Here is a 14,639-nt window from a genome sequence, read left to right as displayed (position 1 = left end):
CAAAGATACTTTGCCGGTATATTGTATGTTAATCACAAATTATGTTGTATCATCCATTGTTAAGTACAAAATATTCTGGAATTGTTTATTTCAACATAAGGCGTCTATGAATTTTTGACGGTGTGTACCTGTATGTGAGTCTGTCTCTGCATGTGTGCATGTGTCTATGCATCTGTGTATATCTGTATATGCTAACTGATAAACTTGATAAGCCTACCTTAAACCAATCTATTGTACAGCAGTTGATCAGTGAAGGAAACATCCTCAGTCTGTTTCGGAATGCATCCCCAATGGGGCTAAAGGTCAACACAATATGTAAATGTCTTCTGACTCTCTCAATGAATTTATTGTACATGTTTAGGGGAGTGGCTTCAATCTTAGCATTCTCAGCTTGGGATAACACTTGCATCTGAAAGAGATGAAAAGGAAGCCAATGTCAAGGTCACTTATTTATCAATGTCAAATGCTCTTTTCCAATGTCAATATCAATCCTTGGCACACATATCAGTGCTTTGTGAAATGCAGCAAAACATGGTGCATGTCACTATTGTACAACTGAGGCAAAGTGTGAAAAAATTATGAACAGCAAAATAATTTCACAACAATTTACCTTTTCAATCAGTTCAAGTCTTTCTTCATTTTCGTACAAGTTTGGAATATCGCCTGTGTTCAGCAGCATGTTTATATCTTCTAAGAAAGATATATCCTAAAAAAAAAGAAAGACAAAATCCCAACTATTTAAACTGGAAAGTTTCACACATTTGACATATCCAATGAACACTAGGAAATTTTTTGCTGCTTTGGTTGCACCATTTACGAAAATACTAGAGGAAAGACATAGAGAGATAATTGTTGTCTTTCACAAACACTACACAGCATCCTTTCTTCTTATACATTAAGGTGGTACAGTGCTCTTTTACTGGTGATAGGCCAATCAGATTTCTCAGTAAACACATACATGTACCAACAATGTAAATATCAGTTTTATTAAATTAAAAAAGGTTTTCTGTTTCATAAGACCTGGGTGTCTGCTTGTATGAATCAAAATACATTTAAGTTCTTTTGAAAATCTTGAAAAAAGTAAATTCATTTTCTCATTGGAGACTTCTGTAAGGATCAAGAATATGACTGCGTGTGCAAATGAGTTCAGCTTCTCCTCTGAAACAGATGGGTTGGATGAAGCTGTCACCTTGATATACAAAGCTGTGGGTAGAAAAAGCTGACTGAAATGACAAGATACCTTGATTTGATGATCACCGAAGAGGAAAACTGTCGAGTTGCCTTCGTCTCCAGCCCTTCGTAGCAACTCCTTTAGGTCATCCTTCCAATCATTGATGGTGTAGTTTTTACTGATTTCTATGGTGAACAGATCGTAGTCTGCCATGAAAGCAGCCAGTCTGGTTGCACTAGATCTGCCACTGCCACCAATGCCTGACACAGAAACAATGAATAACTAGACTGGCACAGTGTAGAAGGACATGTGCCTGTCTGTTGGCATGTTGCAAACTGCCACTTATTAACAAGGATAGGACCGTCTAACTGCCTATTTACACAAAAATGTTTACTGATGAGAATACAGCCATTTTACTGTCTGAATGGTATTTAAGCAGTATTATTGGCAGTAAATCATTATTATGAAGAAGAAATGCCTGTGAGGTCATGCACATGGTCATGCACATCTTACATTGATTTGATACTTCAAACCCCGCTATTGACATTTTTTCATTATACGGAAGTTTTAGACGCTTGGTAAAACTGTCATGTTTAAATTTGTAGACTTTTTTGTTTGTTTTTCATTTCGCTTACTTTTATAATGTTCTGTACTGGGGTTGTATATTTGTATTTTATATTTCTGTATTTTTAAACTTTATGTTTTTTGGAGCCTGTAAATGGGACTTGTTCCCGTTGGTCTTCCTTGAAATAAATAAATAAATAAATAAATAGATACGGGCATACATTATATACTTTCAGACAACCAGGAGGACACCAGGCTGTCTGAGATAGATACAGAAAAATAGTCACCTGATGCATTCACCTGGTGCTGAATAGTGAGTATTGAGCTTTTAGACTGTCTTGGTTTATTGCTAGGAATGATCACTTACCAACGAGGAGAAGATGGCCGTTAGGCTGTTTCAGAACACGACTGATTCTGGAGATGTGTTCAATTGCAAATCTGAACATGACCAAGTCCATGGGTGCTTTGCTCATTAAGTTGTGCTCCTCAAGAAAACGCTCAATAGTCTGAAATGACAATAACACAAATCAATTGATGTCTTCCACCAATGCCAATGCCAATGACAGGGGAGATGGTAGATGCTTCACCATCTAGTACCTTATATTACAAAGTATTGGCCTTTCCGCCCAGAAATAATTTCCATATCATCTTGATTCAAAATCTTATATAAATCACACAACCTTCAAGAATTGTTGCAAGATCATTTTGGGGGGAAACAATGCATGGGTCTCTTTAAATTTTGAATAAATCTTCTTTTTCAAACACCAGAAAGGGAATTTACGGAAGGTAGTTGTTTTATTATAAGAATTTTCTTGGACTAAACGTTTAGATTTACCAGCATATTGGATATCAAATTCGGAGGTCCCTGTTTGACAAACTGAATCGGTGATAGTTATAGAACAGGCATTTATTTAAGTAAGCACTTAAGCTTATGTATGAAAATTTGTTCTTTGATCTGGGGATATTACACTTAAATGATGCTGTCTTTTTCAAACTCCAAACTGTGAGCTCCGTTCTAATGGAAGATGTAGCCATTCACAGCAGGAAAGTTGTATACTGTATGGAATCAGAGACAGATAATAAGATGACAATGTTGGCCTCACCTCTCTAAGTTCTTCCATGTCAGTGATTTCATCATAGAGTTTTTCTTCATCTTTTGCTTGTAAGTAATCACCGAAAAATAAGCTGAAAACAAGATTAGAAACTGAATGTCAGCATTCTGGTATTAGAAAGCATTCATGATTTACCTTTACCTGCAAATTTCAAAATTAAACCTTTATTACGTATTTTTACCTTAAATTTAACAGTCTACTTATAAACAAGCTCTTAATTGTTTTGTCAAAATTTAGTCAATTTCACAAAGAAATTGGGATAAAATATGCTTTTTTATGTCTCATCTTTTGTCAGATTGTTGGATAAATAGATGGCTAGAGATATAGAGTAAGATTTATCCATGCATGCAATTTATGGCAAATGAAGAAAGGTCAGTGCAAAATCCAAGCCGAGATATTTATCTACTGTCATATTTTCATGCAAAGTATTTGTGAAGCCAGTGTTACTGGCAGGTTATAAATCAATTCTCACAGACTTAATCTTTCAGAAAAATTAACAGTATAGAGTTGCTGATTGCATATATCCTGTCCACTTGAGTTAAATTGTACAGGAAGTGAAATTTTGTTCAGTATGATGGCAATAGAATTCCACTTTTGGCAATGACAATATGTAAAATGCAGCTGCTCTTTATTTCCATTGTCCATCATTATTTTTCTTTTTTCCACAATAAGCTCTTCCATGGTATCCATGGAGCTACAATGATTGTGATAGTGTGTAAGTTTGCTATAAGTTAGATGGATGCCTGCACAATTTTTTCATGACTGATGCAACTGGCAGAGAGCCATACATGCAATAGTTGAAAATAGACTTTTTTGTCTCTAAAAATTCATGCCATGCAGTGAAATGTTACTTGCGAGTTGCATTGCAACTGTACATTATTTCCCTCGCAAGGCTCTCTAAAATGTTGAAAATTGTTAGTTGATTAGGGAAGAAAGAGAAATTTGCCAGGCACTTCAAAACTTCCTAATCATGCAAACAAATAATGGAAAAGGCACAAAAAGAAGAATCAGTGAGCAAAAAAGTCATGAACTTCAAAAGCACACCATTGCAGAGGCAAAGGCCAAATTCAGAGGTGGAGAGGTGAGACATATGTGCATATGTGTGTGCTGCAATGAGAGTATGTGTATAATATGTATTCACTGCATGTATTGTGTTGGTCTGCTATATTTGTCATTTCTTCTATGTTAACACTTGCAACACTTCTGTTAGTTTTCCATCAGACATACAGAGTACATGTACATGTTATTAACATACAGAACTCTTTACGAGTTCCTCATAATAAAAGGGTAACCATTGCATACTGTTGTGAGAATCCATGCTTGTAGGATTCTGCCAGTGGATTCTTCCAACATTATGCAGACAGGGGGGTGGTACATTTAAAAGTGAAACATCCTGGTGTGATGCACAGAAAAAAACCAGTAAACACCCCTATTATGATAATAAAATATACATATCAAGGAAAGACATGAAAGATAATAGAAATAATGATAAGATAATACACAGCATCTGCAAAAATACCTCAGCCCACAAAATGTATACCTTCTGATGTCTTCATCCGTCACGTCTTTAATTGCATCGATTTTGAACATTTTCATTGCGCTAAAGCAGAAATGCATGCAGAGAAAAGTTTTGGGGGATGGAATTGCATGAGTAGATGAGTCCAAGATGATTTATGACATTGTATTTTGACATGTGTCAGTCAAAATACTCAGTGCTTTTGCTATCTTTTCCTGCTAATATTTCCCAGTGCAGATACATGTACTATGAATCACATGATCAATTTCAACCTATAAATAGAATGAATCATAATTTTTGTGTCTGCTACAAAATACTCTGTGGTATTTGTGCAAACAAATATAACATGTGGAAATGATAAGATAATAGGAAAAGTTGGCAAAAGCTTGAAATTGATTGAAAATTGATTAATCTCTTATTCTTTTGGGTTAGTTGATTGTGTACAATAGAAAACACTCTTCAAAACAATCATACACACTGAGTTGACAGACACAATGAGTGATCAAAATGAGATATAGCGAAGGTGTCGTTAATCAAACTTCTCTGTCAAATATTAAAAACTTTACCCTTGGGTTAAGATCGAAATCAATGACATACTTAATTGACAAGTATTATTCTAATCAACCTTTAGTTAGCAATATTTTATTCATCAACGTTTGGACTTCTGTACGACTATTTTTGATTTAATACAGTATTTTACAAATTATAAATGGTATATTTCAAAACTGAATAACTTTCAGAAGGACAGTAGCTGTAACTTTTGTAAAATTTTGTTGTTTGTAGTGATCCGGTATTGTTGTTCTAATCATAAATGCACTGTTAAAATTGCTAGTAGAATTACCAGTACTGGTAAATGCTTTGTGTAGAAGGGCCTACATCATGTGCAACCTGATGTAGAATGTCCTTTACAAAGTAGCAGTAGTTCTTTTGAGCAGTCACAAACTAAAACAATATTGAGAAATTGAGAAACATGCGTGTTACAACTACTGTACCTTTGATGTATTTAATAGAACATTGTAATCTTTAACCTGATGTACACTAACTTTCATCTAATAAACACTTCGCATTATTCAATGTCTTATCCCATAAACTGAGAGTCACAATGATTATCAGTTTCACACTGCTACCAGCTAGATTAGAGACACAAGCATCAAGAGGTACAGGAAACAGAAGAACTGGCAGATCAAACTTGGAGGAAAGAGTGTTACTGAGTGCAAACCAACTCTAACTTCAAAATAATGTATGTAAATACCCAGGGCTTTCATTTCTGTGGAGGGAACAATGAGTATGAAATATCAAATTAATGGATGTAGGAACTTTCTGATAAAACCTAAGAGTCAAGATGATTTCTGTGATGAAAATGTTGATGGAATCTTTCAGTGTTCACTTGCCATACAGCACTTCATCAGCTTTATATATTAATATTTTGACAAATGGATTGGTACACGTTTTGAAACAAAACACTATTTGTTGAAAGACTATGAACACTAATTAAACCTATCACATTTGTGAAAATTCAGAGGTGAAATATTCTATCAGAAATTATTGCTGCTATTATCACAATGATTGTGTGAATTACTACTATAAATACCAGCAGAGACGTAATTTCAATTTGCTTCAAATTTGTATCAATGACATGCATTTGAAAGTATTTGTTGGAATTTAACACCCTGTACAGTGTGCTCTATGAATTAGCTTAATGATTACTTCTTTACCTGAGAAATAACTATGTTATGATACATGTACCAACAGTACCTACGGTTGAAAGTCAGGAAAAATGGTCAAAAGTATTCATTGAATGGCTCTTAACCATATTGGTAATGAATCTTATACCATATTTTGACATCATTGGCAGTTTGATTAGTTGAAACATTGTTTTTGTAAAGTAACATATACCTTATCCTTATGGTATATTGAAAAATATCTATGGCTTTGTAAGAAAATATCTCTGGCTGGCAAGTACAGTACAACTAATGAAGAGACAGGCTAAGGGAGCTGTCACACTGTAGAGTATCAACAGGCAAGTTTAATACCCTTAACAGTTTTCACTTTTTTGTGATATTTGCATGAAAAATTCACACCTCATTTGAATATTACTGATCGTCTCACCTTCTGATGTTATCATCCTGTAAATCCTTCCCAGGTGTCAACAGATGTGCAAACACACTGTTCAGTTTCTCCTTGAACTGGCTCTGTACTACATGCTGTGTGACGAGCAGACCAAAAATCAACAGGTGTTGTCAATGCTTATTCTGGTTGTTTGTACTCTCTCTGAGAGACACCAAAGTGAGTTTCATGGAAATTTGTAATGACGTCCCACCTGATTTGATTGTTTATTTTCTCATAGGGTCAATCAACGATTTGTGTCAAAATACTAATTCACTCCATTTTAATAGCAGATATTCTATTAAACCCTGTAAAAGACTCTGCAAACTTTACTTCTCTGCTTTTAATCTTTTAGTCTTTCTTCTATAGGGATGTAAATCTTTTGTGATTGAAAAATAATAGCACTGTAACAAAACTAAACACTGGATAATATTTTGAACATAATGAAAGTTGTTTTGGCTTTGATGGAATAGTACACATATCAGATAAAATTGTTGTCTTGAATGCAGACTTCACTGATCATAAATGTAACACTGATTTAATTAATGATTAGCAAAACTTACCTTGATGATTTTGAAGAAGCTGAGTCTATCAGCTTCATCTACCAGTCTGTCGTAGAAGACACGGTAAACTTCATGAACCCACAGACGTATCAACTTGTGTGATCCCTCGGTACCAGACGGGACACATTTGGGTTGGACCAGAATCATGCCTTGGATGACACGGGCAAAGTCTCGCAAGTTGAACAGGTAGTGTGATTTGGCCGGCGTGGGTAGGAAGTTGGTGATGGCTTGTGTGTAGACTTCAGTGGTGGCATAAATTATTATCTGAATGATGAAGAGAAGAAAGGAAATATCTGGTTAAAATTCTTGCCAGATGCTTTGGTAATTGATGAAGATTTTTATTTCATTTCATCAGGATCTGCTTCCTGTGGCAAGTACAGCATATAAACAAATGGAAAATATTGCAATTGATGAAATGTGTTTATAAGTGATGTCTTTCACCACTCAAAACTTTTCACGGCAACATAATTGATCTCTTCTTCTCAGCTGTATACATCGTACAAGAATGATATGCGATCATAAAAGACAAAAAACAAAAATCCATAGAGAAGTGCACGCTTTGACTTACTCTTGAGAACCGTTTCAGACTAGTTTCAAATCCTTTATTGAAATGCCATTCCATGATGGGTGCAAAAATAGTCTTCATGGTTTCTTCATCAAATGAATCGATAGCGATGACGTTGAAGTGACGGAGGAATCGCGGCGTGACAGGATTACGACCCCCTCCGGGGGGTCCCATGGCAGACACTATGCTGATGTCAACCAATTCTAAAATGCTGGTGTCTTTCCTGCAAACACATAAAAGTTGTGGTTTTAGATATTCCAATGTGCACAGTTTACACGGCTCACATCACCTTGAACAAACTAATAGCAATAGCAAAGAAGTATGAATGGCAGTAAATATAAAGCCACAGCAAGTAAAAGTTTGACTTTCATACATTTTACTGATCATATTTTCTTGAAAATTTCTTTGATTATCCTGCATTTTGAAAAAGTTCATGAAAATTCTAACGTTTGACATTGAAACCCTTAATTTATAATATTGACACTGTCCGACATACAACTCAAAAAATTTCACAATTATGTGAAATCAAGAAGTTGGCAGTGAAATTGATCCAGAGGAAATTGCTACATGAAAGTAAATATTATATATGTTATGTTCTCTTTATAGGATGAAACATTTCAAGCAAACAGTGAACTTGAAAAACAAAACAGATGTACAGTAAAAATAATTTCATTTACTGGACTGAGCACAGTAAGTGGTTACTACTTGAACCATTGCAGTGCAACTTGTCACTGACATACAATACCAATAAAAAGAGACATTAAGTCACAAGTACCTATCAAACCAAAAGCCATGGTCTATCCACTGTCGCAGCAGTTCAATTGGAGGCTGTGCTCCATATTTCTCTCTCAGTGGCATATTCAAATCATCAACAAAGACTATCAGCCTCTTTCCAACTGGTGGGCCATAAATTCCTTTCCTTCGTCTGTCACAAAGAATTCATAGATTTGTCAGTTAGTGTTTGAGATGAGAGTACTACTGGTAAATCTGTTTCTCCTAAGAGTATATTTTGCTTAAACTTTTTCATTCACTTGTTTACTTATGATGTTACAAACCCATACATAATTCTCTGCTATGAAAACATATTTTAATATTTTAAGTGTATACTACGGTTTCTATTAACAGTAAAAGCAATCAATGTGTGTATGTTAATGACTATTACCATATCAGGATAGAGTAAATGCTAGCTCTTCAAAAGTAGACAACAATCAAAATTTCAGTGAAATGAAGATACATGAACAAATATGACAACTGCTCCTATTTTTCCCAGCAAGACAACATGTACATGTATCAAGTGTTATTGCTCTAGAAACAAAGTTATTGAAACCTGGAGTCGACTACCTAGTCTCAAAAAATTATGCACTCCTTATTATAAAGTCAAGTAGCAGTGAATAAGTTAAATTTATAGATAAATCAATCATACCTGTCAAGTTTGGAGAAGATTATATCTTGTGTTTGGTTGGCAGATGTCTGCGCTGAGAAGTTGACATTGTTTGGTATGTAGTCACCCTTGGCCAATTCAAGAAGGAAATTGTTGGTGATCGCTGACTTGCCGGTCCCGGTTGGACCGACAAACAATAACGGTTTATCTTGCAGGATTAGCTTTTTCAGAAAGTACAGCTGTCTCTCTGTGTCAACTGTCTTGATAATCAGTTCATTCACCTATCGGGGTAAGAGATAATGTATTATGTGAGATGAAATAAATGAGATGTTATTGGTGTTTTGGCCAGTGTAGGTAATATATCCTTTCACCATCATGGTTTCACCCAAACCCATTGTTATCAATGGTGAATGTGGACCTGTTTACATGGACTAGGGGTGATCATTACTATGTAAATTGTTTGCTGTACATTAAATCACATTTTGATTCCTAATGTTCTCTGAATAGACATGAATTTTTGTGACAAGTGTCAGTCATAATTATCTACAGTTACAAGTAACTGAAAATCATGTCTCATATTTTTGTGGTGGTTAGAAATTACATGAATGGGTGGTTGTCCTTTGTGAGGTTGGCAGTTGGACAGGAGCATATGTTGAAAATGTATACCGGTATATCATTTGAGCTCTGGTAACCAGAGTTCCTTAGATTAAAACAAAAGATAAGAAACATGACTGAAATAAAGGATGGAGAAATATACTGATAACCAAACACTCAAAATAACTGAAAAACAGAATGGTAGATATTGTATAACCGGAAGTCTTTGATTTCTGGTTGTGAGTGTTAATAAAATGAGGTAAAGTTCAAAAACTAGTGCTAAAAAGTATGAAAAACACATGAAAAATACTCCAAATTGTGGTTGGAAGTTTAACTGAACTTTGATGATCAAAGAAATCATTGCTGCTATTGGCATATATACTTAAGTATATCAATCATCATTGAATGATTCACTCATGGTCAATCAAATCATTATTGTCACTTTATCTTCATTTTACTACGAAATGCGTCCTCATGCGTCACAAAGGTGTGTTGTTTCATCTGGCTTTAAAATAACTGCAATTCTCCCACTGTGATCTTAACAATCATTACAGTCAGAGATATACAGTTAAATGGGCAAAGGATGGACACAAACCATAGGTCAATATTCTTCTATTTTTGAAAACTTGGCAACTGTGATTTTGAAGTACACTCATGAAAAATTGAAAATGATCTTTCTATAAAATACAGTAACTATCTTACTGTTTGACAACAACTTTGAAATGTGAATTGTTTACAACGCATGATCTATGATTTTTATGCCGATACTGCATGTATGACCATTATAATTACTGAATTTCATACACGTACGAAACGTATTAAAACTATAGCATATTTTAAATAAATGATGCTGAAAATGTTTCAAAATCATAAAAATCACATTAATGTATTGTACATTACAATTGCTTACACAATGCTGACTTATAAGCCAATGAGATTGCAAAATCCAATTTACAGCACCACAAGTACCTTACTTCAAAATGTTACATCTAATGATCTTCTTTCAACCAGCAAATTAACCTTATCTTTAATATTGTGTAATATTTAAATAGTGACCACTTCATTCGTTGCAAGCTTTCTCATGATCAATGCTATCTTTCTGAATTCAGCTACCATATGTGGTGAATGATGATCGACAGAAACTGATGGTCATAAAAAAATGCCAGTATTTCCAACAAGTTCGCAGTAATACTGCTTGACTGTATCATGACCATTGCAGTTCATGCACAGCTAATAAATATGTAAATCAAGTAAATAATGAAGACTGAACTTTCTTTTCATTCTTTAAGAAGTTTGATTTATCCAACTCTAGGCAATGGCCTGTGTACAAAATTATCAAATCCAAACACATACATTTATGATGGATCCCTTTTGAATTTTTATTTGTCGATATTGGGATTTCAACATACAGTGTACACTAAAGATTCCACGCAATTTCTTGAAAGTTTCCAAAGAAATGCATGAGTGCAGAGGTTATTTTTCTTGTTGATGTCTGGTGATGTCTAGAGTATTTCTTTTGAGAGGGTGAGTTTTAGAGATAAATGTGTGTTAGTGTTTCTTGAGAATGCAGAGATGGGAGTTGTGTATCAAGGCATGCGGTATATCAAGCAACCAGTCACCACAAAACCAGTGATTAAAAGTGAGTTGCAATCCCGTTATGGTTACCAGTATTACAAGTATTACTGTACATAACTAATTATCTGTAAGTGTTATTAAAAAGCACTCATTGAGTTAGACCCACTCACTCACACTCCAGATGTCAGATAGGTGCACAGATGTGTGAATGTGTCTTACCATAATCTGGAAGTCCCAGTGTTTCTATTCAATGCAATTAGGCAAAGAGAGTCAAAGCATGCACCATCATGCAATCATTGGGTATTTGTGCATTGTCAGTTCAAGTACAGGTGGCAAAGTTAGACAAGCAGGGGGAGTAGAAAGAAATGCAAAATCAGTGAAAAGAAAAAGGGTATCAGAAGCAAAGTGCAAACCACAAGATGCAGTGACCTCATGGTCATACAAAATTTCAATCAACTTTATGTCTAATGCAAAAATGTACGTAACCATAATAACTGTCAAATAATATTTAACCATACGATAAAAATCTGAAACGTGGGTACAACACATTCTTTCACACTGTAATATAATTATTACCATCGGCTGATCTTCGATCTCTGATCCCTCCTACAGCAATAAGTATTGTAAGTTTTCATCAGTTTTAATAGTGTAATTTCAATTTTCAACCCACATAACTTTCACAGTCAAGTCAAATCAATTCAACATCTACCTAGTCTAGTCTGAACACTTGTAGACGAGAAACAAAATTAACTGTTGTAACGATCAAAAATTATAACACATTACTTCAAAGTGTAATAAAATTTTATAATTAAATAATTCAAATGAATATTACGCTTACTATCTTACAATAAAAGCAAAATAAAGTTTCATGAGAAAGTAAGAAATATCTGGAAAAACACCAGAGAGAGAATTTTAAGAAAGAGAGCAGATTTAGGAGTATGAAAATGAAGCTTCACCTTGGTGTCGTCATCATAATGATCCTGAGGCCTTGAGGAGCGTTCTTTTAACATTTGTGCTATAAGCTGAGTATAGCAATGACAGCAGCAATAAAAGACATCAAAGGCAGAGCATATCATTGTTATGAAATTATTAATAACATTATTCATTATGTTAGTGTTACTTGTATTGCCTTGTGTATCAAGCTTGTTGTTGTCTTGTTTTCTGATGGACTTACTGCCAATATTATACACTGCTGCTCAGTGAACACCACCAAGGCTCTTTTAAAAGTTGGTACGGCTTTACGCATATTCACTGAGCCATGTGTTTGTTACGGCACATGTCCTCCATTTTCTGGTCTGGAAATGTAAAAGTTTGTTCAATAGAAATTCTTCAACTTTCAAACATAATGATTTTAGTGGAGTTACCCACACCAGTGCAACGGTGTTGTTTTGAGAGTACAGTTGTGGTGCAATTTTTGAGGATTAAATCTAAACCTTTCCATTTTCCGTTTGCCAAGATATAATATTCAGTCAATTACAGGAGAAAAGTCACTGAGACAAATACATATGTTACCACCTTGATTTTTTCCAAATACAAATTTGGCGTTATATGATAGATGAATAGAATAGTTAAATAGTTTCCTAAATGAGATGTAAGTATGTATGCACTTTGTGAATTTCAATCTGTACATTCACAAAGAAAACAGTCACATATCCAGACCAGGGAATGGCGGTATTGTGGTCATGTGAAATCCATCCACCAGCATGAAGGCATACCTGTGTATTCTGTAATAAGCGGATGAGTGTAATATAGCAATGGGATAAAAAAAGGTAACAAGAAATCGTGCAATACCTTGCATTTCTGTTAGGTTAGAAAACCAATATGTCATCATATCAAAGGTTTCAGACAACCACAGGTAAGTATCAGCAGAGAACATAGGGTAAAGTCGGTAAGCAGGGAAGGTAAGTGTTGACAAAGGACAGTATAAAGTCATAGACAAATTAGATATTAGTGTTGTGGATAGATCAAGCATAAGATTGTCCAATATGGTAATGCAGGTGACGTATACAGGCAAATCTAAGAGGGAGAAAGATTGCTGGATCTATGTAAGGAGACAATGGGGATTTCTTCCTGAGTGATCAAAACATTTTGCTGCATTCATCATTGGTTCAAATGAGTCAATCAAACAATCAGAGAAGTCACTACAGTAAGAAACGGGTCACACAAGGTTCAAGGAGGTCCATGCATCTTAGAACCAGCTTCAGTGATATCACTAAAAGTTTGAACATGCCAATAGCTTTTTATACACGTAGTGGAATATTTAAAATAGATGTTGGAAATTATTCAAGAAAGACAAACCTTGGCTTTCTCTCCAATGCTGACTGGTTCAATGAGTCCTTCCCATCGATGCCATGATCCATACATCTTGCGGATGTACACATACTCAAAGATGCTTCCTTTCTTGGGTATCAGAAGATTCCGAGGGAACTTCAGTTCCTTGGGTCTTGGATGCTTGGCTGTAGGTCCAGTCTCCGAGTCACACAGGTGTCGAAAGAAGTCATTGAATCTGGAAAACAAAGAGGATGAAATATCTGATGAACAATGCAGAATTTTATAATGTTAAATTACAACCTTGAGAAAATATTGCAAATTTTGTTTTCACTGATTTGGGAATCTTGGTTAAGAGGAGTCGTCGTGCCGTCTGCAGCTGTGCAACTTTGTTGTTGACAAACATTGCCTCTTCCCAGACTTTGATGATGAATGTCAAGCAAATGTGAAGCAAATTTGCTGTGTGTTCATAGTTTTGTAGCTTATTTCCACTCACTGCAAGACTTTACCAAATAAATTTTGGTAGCATCTCTTTGTTGATATAAGGCTGCTTTGTCCACAGTCGCAAGTTTCACTACAACTGCCATTTCAAAATGTTGGATATGCATAATGGATGTAGGGATATGTTGTGCATAAACCCCCCCCTTGCATATGGGCCGGAGGCCTTGAAATGCATAAACGAATCTAGCATAAACAACAGACCTGTTGTATGGATTCCAAATGAGCAGCCACTGACATGACAACCGTCGCCTTTAATCTTAATTGACACTGTGCAGAAAATGTTTCCTACCATAGTGATTACCAATATCAAAAGCAGACTCCGCGTTAATCTAGAAATCATGCATAACAACATATGAGGGGCTGCTTAAACTCATTTTGAGGAGATCCCTAGTAGACAGAAAGCTTTAAACAAGACAATTGAACTGAACAATAAATCAGTACTAGTTACTCACTTTTCCTTGGATGAGGCATCAATATTGCCACCTGCTGACCAGACTAGTGAAAACAGGAATTGACACACTAGCATGGCGGTCCTTTCCTCTTCCAATTTCTGATCGGACACAGATGTTGACGTTGCTTCTTCCTCCAGTTCGCTGTCGGAGTCATCACCAGCAGACCTAATAAAGGCAACCAACAAGCATTACTGTCAGTTTCATGGTGTCAAGGAGAGTACAGTTTGCAAAGACAAGGAAAGGTTTAGGTTTTTTATTGCTGATAATGCAA

General features: G+C 35.3%; 1 protein-coding gene across 17 annotated transcripts in view; it reads right to left on the bottom strand.

The window, feature by feature from the left end:
* The window catches only part of LOC139135649 (dynein axonemal heavy chain 3-like), a 121,375-nt gene that overhangs the window by 43,061 nt on the left and 63,675 nt on the right, over window positions 1–14,639 (bottom strand). For 10 of the 17 annotated variants that reach the window (XM_070703154.1, XM_070703155.1, XM_070703164.1 and 7 more), the window contains 16 exons: window positions 14,369–14,533; window positions 13,446–13,653; window positions 12,104–12,169; window positions 11,367–11,390; window positions 9,021–9,259; window positions 8,373–8,522; window positions 7,601–7,820; window positions 7,033–7,296; window positions 6,473–6,567; window positions 5,616–5,630; window positions 4,388–4,447; window positions 2,839–2,920; window positions 2,103–2,241; window positions 1,241–1,431; window positions 611–706; window positions 218–409 (listed from right to left, as the gene is read on the bottom strand). In XM_070703154.1, the coding sequence (XP_070559255.1) occupies window positions 218–409; window positions 611–706; window positions 1,241–1,431; window positions 2,103–2,241; window positions 2,839–2,920; window positions 4,388–4,447; window positions 5,616–5,630; window positions 6,473–6,567; window positions 7,033–7,296; window positions 7,601–7,820; window positions 8,373–8,522; window positions 9,021–9,259; window positions 11,367–11,390; window positions 12,104–12,169; window positions 13,446–13,653; window positions 14,369–14,533 (2,206 nt within the window). The remainder of the gene's footprint in view (window positions 1–217; window positions 410–610; window positions 707–1,240; window positions 1,432–2,102; window positions 2,242–2,838; window positions 2,921–4,387; window positions 4,448–5,615; window positions 5,631–6,472; window positions 6,568–7,032; window positions 7,297–7,600; window positions 7,821–8,372; window positions 8,523–9,020; window positions 9,260–11,366; window positions 11,391–12,103; window positions 12,170–13,445; window positions 13,654–14,368; window positions 14,534–14,639) is intronic. The other 7 variants (XM_070703157.1, XM_070703158.1, XM_070703160.1 and 4 more) reach the window with 4 other exon arrangements.

The sequence above is a fragment of the Ptychodera flava genome, chromosome 6 (assembly GCF_041260155.1).
Source record: "Ptychodera flava strain L36383 chromosome 6, AS_Pfla_20210202, whole genome shotgun sequence".
NCBI classification, from domain to species: Eukaryota; Metazoa; Hemichordata; class Enteropneusta; family Ptychoderidae; genus Ptychodera; species Ptychodera flava.
The sequence above is the reverse complement of the archived record's forward strand: the minus strand, read 5'-3'. Positions and strand labels throughout refer to the sequence as shown.